Genomic DNA, 6,259 nt, shown 5'->3' with positions numbered 1-6,259 from the left:
CCAGGTAGGTACAACTTCATGGGAAGTAGGGAGGCTTGGGGACTGGGGTGAAGCCCGGGTCCCTATTGCTCCCCCTCCACAGAGATCAAAGACTTCTCTGAACAGGACTACTTGTGGGCGCCTTTTGGAGGAAAGGAGCCATTTCAGGGATAAGCTAGGGAGAAGGGAGGGGTGACCCCCAAGATCCCGGTCTCAGATTCTCATTCGGGTCCCCCACCCCACCCCTAGCTAGCGCGCCCCTTAATGGGCGTCTCTTGGAGAGACATCTGGAGCTGAAGCTCCCCAGATGTGCTCAGGGGGGAGGGGAGAGGATCGCCCCAGAAGCGGGGCAGTGACTGGGGCTGGGAAGGACGGCTCGAGGACCCTCCAAATTCCCCGGGAATGTGTCCCGGGCGGGGGGCGGGGGTGGGAGGGCAAGACTGCTCCGGGAATGCGGCGGGTGGGGAGGGGGCGGGGCGGGGGCGGGGCCGGTCCGGCGGCCGCAGGTAGCCAATGGGGCGGCGGGTCCGGCGGCGGCGGCGGCGGGGCCCGCCCCCCGGGGCAGCGCGGCCGGAGGGAGCCAGAGGCGCCGGAGCCGCGCGGGGTGCGGGACTCGGGGCGCCGCAGCCGGAGCCGCAGCCGCAGCGGTGCGGGGAGGGCACGCCGGCGCGATGCCGCTCGCCCAGCTCGGGGAGCCCTGGCCGCTCACCGAGCTGCTCCCGCCGGATCCCGAGGTGAGCCGGGCGGGGGCCGGGCCGGGGCCGGGCCGGGGCCGGGCGGGGGCCGGGCGGGGGCCGGGACGCCCGGGGCCCGGGCCAGCGGCGCGCGGGACCTCCCGGGATCCGGCCTGGCCTGGGCCCCGGCCCCAGGGAGACAAAGAGGGCGCTGCCGCCGGCCGCGGGCAGCGGGCCGGCTGGACCTCCCCTGACCCCCCCAGGCCAGCAGCATCGCTCTAACCTCCCACCTCACCCGCCGCCCCGGGCCCCAGAGGGGGGAATCTGCCCCAAGACACCCCCGCACCCCTCTCCCGGGCAGAGCGTCCGGGCACAGTCCGTCAGGGCGGCTCCCGGGGGCCAGGTGAGAGAGGAGAGGAGAGGGGGGTCACAGATGAGCCCTCTGTGCATGTTGGGGTGGGGAGGGCTGTGAGAGCTGCCCCCCACAAACACCCCCCGACACACCTTGAGTGGAGCAGGGGCCCTGGGGCGGGCACTGCTCCCTGGAAGCTCTCCTCAGGTCCCCAGTATCACCGGGTAGGAGTAGCAATGGCGGGGTGGCAGGGTGCTGGCACCCTCTATTTCAATAGTTTTCCCCTTCTGGCATTAGCCTGTTCCCAAACAAGTCTCCGGCTGCCCGAGGGTTCCTTCTCTCCGCATCCAGGGGAGGTGGCAGAGCTCTGCCATATCAGACTATTTGGCTTGGCAGGGCTGGGCCAGCTAAGTGCCCCCTGACCCAGGGGATGTCCTTAAGGATCTCAGGCATGATGCCAGAGCGCGTTTCCTGTCAAGGGTTCTGCGATCCTCTCCGTAGGGTTGGGTGAAGAGACCTGGCCCCCGGGGAGGAGGACGCTCTGTTTTCCTCACAGTTTACAGTGTTTTCCAAAGCCGAGGGGATGAGGTTCCTGGGTCCCTTTAGGGTGATTCTGAGAGTTAAGATCTGTGCTTCTCTAGGGCAGGAGGGAAGGGGGAGGAGGAGGAGAAGAGTGGCCAGAGCTAGTAAAACATAAGATCACCCCTACCTCAGGGCACAGGACGGGCTCCCACCCCTCCTTCCTATTTCTGGGAGAAAGGCAGTCTTTCCCGGGGTGTCTGCACCTCCCTTCCCAACTTGAGACAGCTTCTGTCCCAATCCTTTTGCTAGATGCTAGCCCAGCTTTGAAAGAGCTTGGGCGTTAAACCCTTAGTCCCCGAGTGCCGTTGCCTACTTGGGCACAGGCTAGGAACTGGATCACCACCAAGCTTGATGCTCTGGGGCAGCTGGGTGAGCCAGGCCCTGGGCCCCTAATTCCCATCAGAGCTGAGCAGGAGATATCCTCCTGGCTGCTGCCCTAGCATGCAAGGCCCCAGGGCCCAGATCACCTGCCCATCCCTGCATGGGCTTCAATGGGCACCTTAGCAGGCATGTTAGATGAGTTCAGGTCTATGGTCTTAGGGAGGTGGTGATGGGGGCATGCTCCTTCAATCATCCCAAATGGTCCCTCAGCCCCCCCATGGGACTGGCTGCTGCTGGGCCTTTAAAGGGGGTGGCTGAAGATTTGGGGGTGGGCCTTGTAGGGAATTAGGTAACAGCCCTGAAGGAGCAATTTGAAGTAAATTGCCCTGGGATTCTTGCCATGAAGTTTTACAGGCCCAGCATCACCGTCCCGCTGACTCACCAGCTCCCTTGCTCGCTCACTCACTCGCTCACCCGAGGAGAGGTGAGGAGCTGAGGCTGGCTTTGTTTCTGTTCCTTTTCCCTCACCATCCTGGGGGGAGGGGACCTGATCCTGGGGAGCAGAGGTGCCAGGGTGGGGCAAATCAGTCCAACAGAAATGGATAAGGCTCCTGCCTCCCAATGATCTTTGTACTTCTAGGGCCCTGGCTATAGGGCAGCTGTTGGCATTCACTTGTGGAGAAAGGGGAGAAACAAGAACAGGGAAGGGCTCAGGGTCTCAGCACCAGGCTCAAGCTTTTCACCCCCCCCCACCCTGACCTCTTTAAGAGATCAGATTCTTGTCAGGGACTCCAGTTAGGGTCCCAACTTGGGCATGATGGGGTTTGGGCAAACGTGCTAAACAATAGCAGAATTGACTCTTCCTTTGGGTGCACCCTCCCTCCATCCTTATACCTCGAGTGGGGGTAGGGGAAAAAGCAGAGTAGAAAATGAATAAGAAATTCAGGGTGGGGAGATAGGAAATAGTCCAGTGTGAGTTAGGAGACATGGCTCTGTCAGTAGCTACAGCTTCATGTTCTTGAGAGGCAATGGACATAATACGGGACCTTGATTCAGATCCTGATTCCTTATCTATAAAATGAGGGCACTGGACCAGGTGACCTCCCAATGTCTCTTCCAGTTTCCAGTCTATGTTCCTATAACCAAGTCATTTTTTCGGACCTCAGTTTCCCCTTGAGGAATCAAGAGGTTGGGTCCTGCCAGTTTTGTTACAGCAGTTTTGTGACTCGGGTTCTGTCTCTCACTTTATCTTAAATGCATGAAGGAATCTCAATTCAGTTACTAAAGTTCTCTTTCTGTTTCTTTTGAGAAGACTTAGGGTTTTATTGCCCAAGACCAGGACACCCTTCTCCTCGCTGCCTCTCAGGAGCCAGAGGAATGGACATCCTACTCAGGCCCCCCTTCCCATATGGGACTGGCCTTGAAAGGAAGGCACCCATACGGCCCCCCCCTTCCCCCAGCTCCCAGAGCCCCAGCCCACTGCCTCCCTAGAAGGTGCCAGATGACTGAGTGCATGTTATTGTTTGGGTAACAGGAGCTGTGGGCTTGGGCGGGTGGCTGAAGCCGGCCCCAGAGGGTTGGGCTGTTCTCACAAGAGAACAGGGCCCCTGCTGTTCTCCCCGGAACACCGTGTCTGCTTTCAGCCCCGGTGACATGTAACCGATAGTCATCCTGACCTCCAGGTATAGGTGCCACCGCCACTGAGGCTCCTGGGCTGAATCAGCCTGGGCAGCATGGGGGAAGGGAACAGCAGGGCCACTGGGAGAACTCTTTTCTCCCCCCTCACCCCACTGCTTCCTGCCTAAGAGGGGCAGAGCAGAGGCTGTTAGAGGGGATGTTCAGAGCAGGAGGCTTGGGCTGGTCCCAGCTGTGCTACTCATTTGCTATGATCTTAGGTGATGTAGCTATGGCTCTCTTGGCCTCAGTTTCCTTCTCTGTAAAATGGGACTGATTATTTTCATAGGACTATTGTAAATAAAGTGCTTTATAAACCTCAAGGCTTCTGAGAAATGTGAGTTCAGGCTATGACTTCTTAGTGCTGAGGATCAGGGAGGGAGAAGAAAGGGGGGCAGCCAAACCATAATCAGGCAAGGCCCTATAGATCTTGGGATCAGCATGGCAAAAAAAAAAAATTAAGGGAGAGACTGGAGACCTGAGTTAGAACTTTAGTCAACTCACGTCTTTCCGAGCCTCAGTTTCCTCAGCTGTAAAATAAGGTTAGACCAGATGACCTCCAAAGTTCCTTCCTGCTTTAAATCTATACTTCCCAATGCCTGCTATGTGCCAGTGACACAAGGAAACAATTCCTTTCTTCTCAGAACTTCTGTTCTATGGGGGGGGGACTACATGTAAACAATTAGATGCAAAGTAATTTCTGGGAGGGTGGGCACTCTTAACAAGGGGGTCCCATAGACCTTATTTAGAAGTGGCCCTCCAAGCACCTGGGTCTGCCTGTGCAAAGGCATGGAGGTGGAAGATGGACTGTGAGGTAAACACTTTGGACCAGATTGTAGCACCCAAGAGGAAGAATAATATGCAGTAAACCTGGAAGCGGGAGGCTCAGTGTCTGATACCTAGGCCTCGGTCAAGGGGTGGGCATCCTGATCAGCCCTGGCACTCAGCCCTAGGGTAACCAGAAGGGAGCAGGGCTACTCAATGCCAAAGTTGGCATCTGAACCTGGTGCCCACAGCCGCTTCCTGTCTCTGTGGTAGCCAGTGTTTTCTTCCTCCATCTGCTCCTCAGTTTCACGGGAAGTCAAACCCTTGCCCCTCCCCTCTCCCCCAAACCAGTTATTTTCTTTGGTGGGGAAAGGAAGGATAGGGACTGAGACACCCATCAGTGAGTCCACTGAGGAAGCCAGGACTCACTCTGCCTACTTTGGGGAGCTGTGGGACTCCACCCCCCCCCAGTTTGTATATCCTCACCAGACCCCTTTCCCTGCCATTTTGTTCTTGGGGCTTCTTTTGGGCCAAGCCTGCTTCTGGAAGAAATTTCCAGTCCAGAATTCAGGGGGATCCCCCGGGTTTCAGATGAGGGAACTGAGACTTAAGGAGTTTCAGGTTTCCCCAGAGGCACACAAATACCGAAGTCAGTCTAATTCTACTTGTACCACAGCATCTCCCTAAAGCAGAGGAGATATGATTCATTTTTAGAGAAAGCTCAGACTTACACACAGACCAGGGTCTTTGCCCCAGATGACTAGAGTGCCAGCAGGCAGGACAAAACCTGTGACATAATGAGTATGAGCTGCTAAGGGAGGCGTACTGGATCTTTATTGGGAAGGAGGTGGGCTTGAATTGAACCCAGGTGGAGTAAGAGGTTAGTTAGCTTGGCTAGTTCCAATTCAGCCAATTTGTTTTAGGGGAATGGTTTTCGAGTTAACCAGGTAGGCATCTTCCTTGCATCCCTCCTATCCCTTCTATCACCTTCACCTCTGTCTCCTGTAGTGTCCTCATCTGTAAAATGGGGATAATAATAATACCGACCTCATAGGATTGTTGTGAGGATCACATGAGAGCACTCTTGTTAATGGTTTACAAACCTTAAAGCACTTAAATTATTATTATCGTGATCATGTGAGCCTCTCCTTCTTTGTATTTGCATATTCCATAAGGAGAAACCAAGCCTGGGGAGGGGAGGGGGAATGTGGCCTGGTCAAACTCTCTCTTGGGCCTCACTTAGAGCTAGCAGGCCTTGAACCAAGCCAGGGTTTTAGGGGGGAGGTAGATAGACAGTTGAACAATGTTCTGGGGAGGATTAGGGGGAATTAAAAGACTTGGAAGGAGGGATGTCCCAAGGGAGAAGAGGAAGGGAAGGGTTATGTAAGAAGACATAGCTCTGCTGGCTGCTGCCTGGGTTTGGGGAGCAGGGCAGACAGAGCCAGATACTAGCAAGGCCTCTAAAGTGTCAATGAACCCTGGTCTGCCTCAAAGACTTATAGTCTTAGCCTGCTTCCTAAAGCAGGGAACTTGGGCCCAAAGAGAGGTCAATTTGCTACCCCAAATCACATAATGGATAGGTGAGACTAAGTCTGTTGTTCAGCCTTGTCCAACTCTCCATGACCCCATTAGGGGTTTTCTTGTAGAGACACATTTCCTTCTCCAAGATGATTTTACAGGTGAGAAAACTGAGGCAAAACAGGGTAAAGTGATATGACCAGAGTCACAGAGCTAATAAGTGTCTGAGGCCAGATTGGAACTCATGAAGATGAGTTTTCCTGATTTCAGGCCACTGATCTGCCCTTGAGACTAAGTTTGGGGACTGCTCATTGAATCTAGGAAGGTATTAAGGACTCTCTGGCTGTTCCTCCTGAGAATGACCCAGATTCCTTGGGTCTGAAAACAAAGAAGG

The 6,259-nt window shown here is 55.6% G+C and overlaps 1 protein-coding gene across 2 annotated transcripts in view; it reads left to right on the top strand.

The window, feature by feature from the left end:
* The first annotated feature begins 623 nt into the window (after nucleotides 1-623).
* RPS6KA1 (ribosomal protein S6 kinase A1) overlaps nucleotides 624-6,259 on the top strand; it is a 70,683-nt gene continuing 65,047 nt past the window's right edge. For both annotated transcript variants that reach the window (XM_074218014.1, XM_074218012.1), the window contains exon 1: nucleotides 624-713. In XM_074218014.1, coding sequence (XP_074074115.1) covers nucleotides 651-713 — 63 coding nt within the window. In that variant the 5' untranslated portion in view covers nucleotides 624-650. The remainder of the gene's footprint in view (nucleotides 714-6,259) is intronic.

Source organism: Macrotis lagotis, chromosome 1, assembly GCF_037893015.1.
Source record: "Macrotis lagotis isolate mMagLag1 chromosome 1, bilby.v1.9.chrom.fasta, whole genome shotgun sequence".
NCBI lineage: Eukaryota > Metazoa > Chordata > Mammalia > Peramelemorphia > Peramelidae > Macrotis > Macrotis lagotis.
Note: the sequence above shows the minus strand (reverse complement) of the source record. Positions and strands in the feature narration are given on the sequence as shown.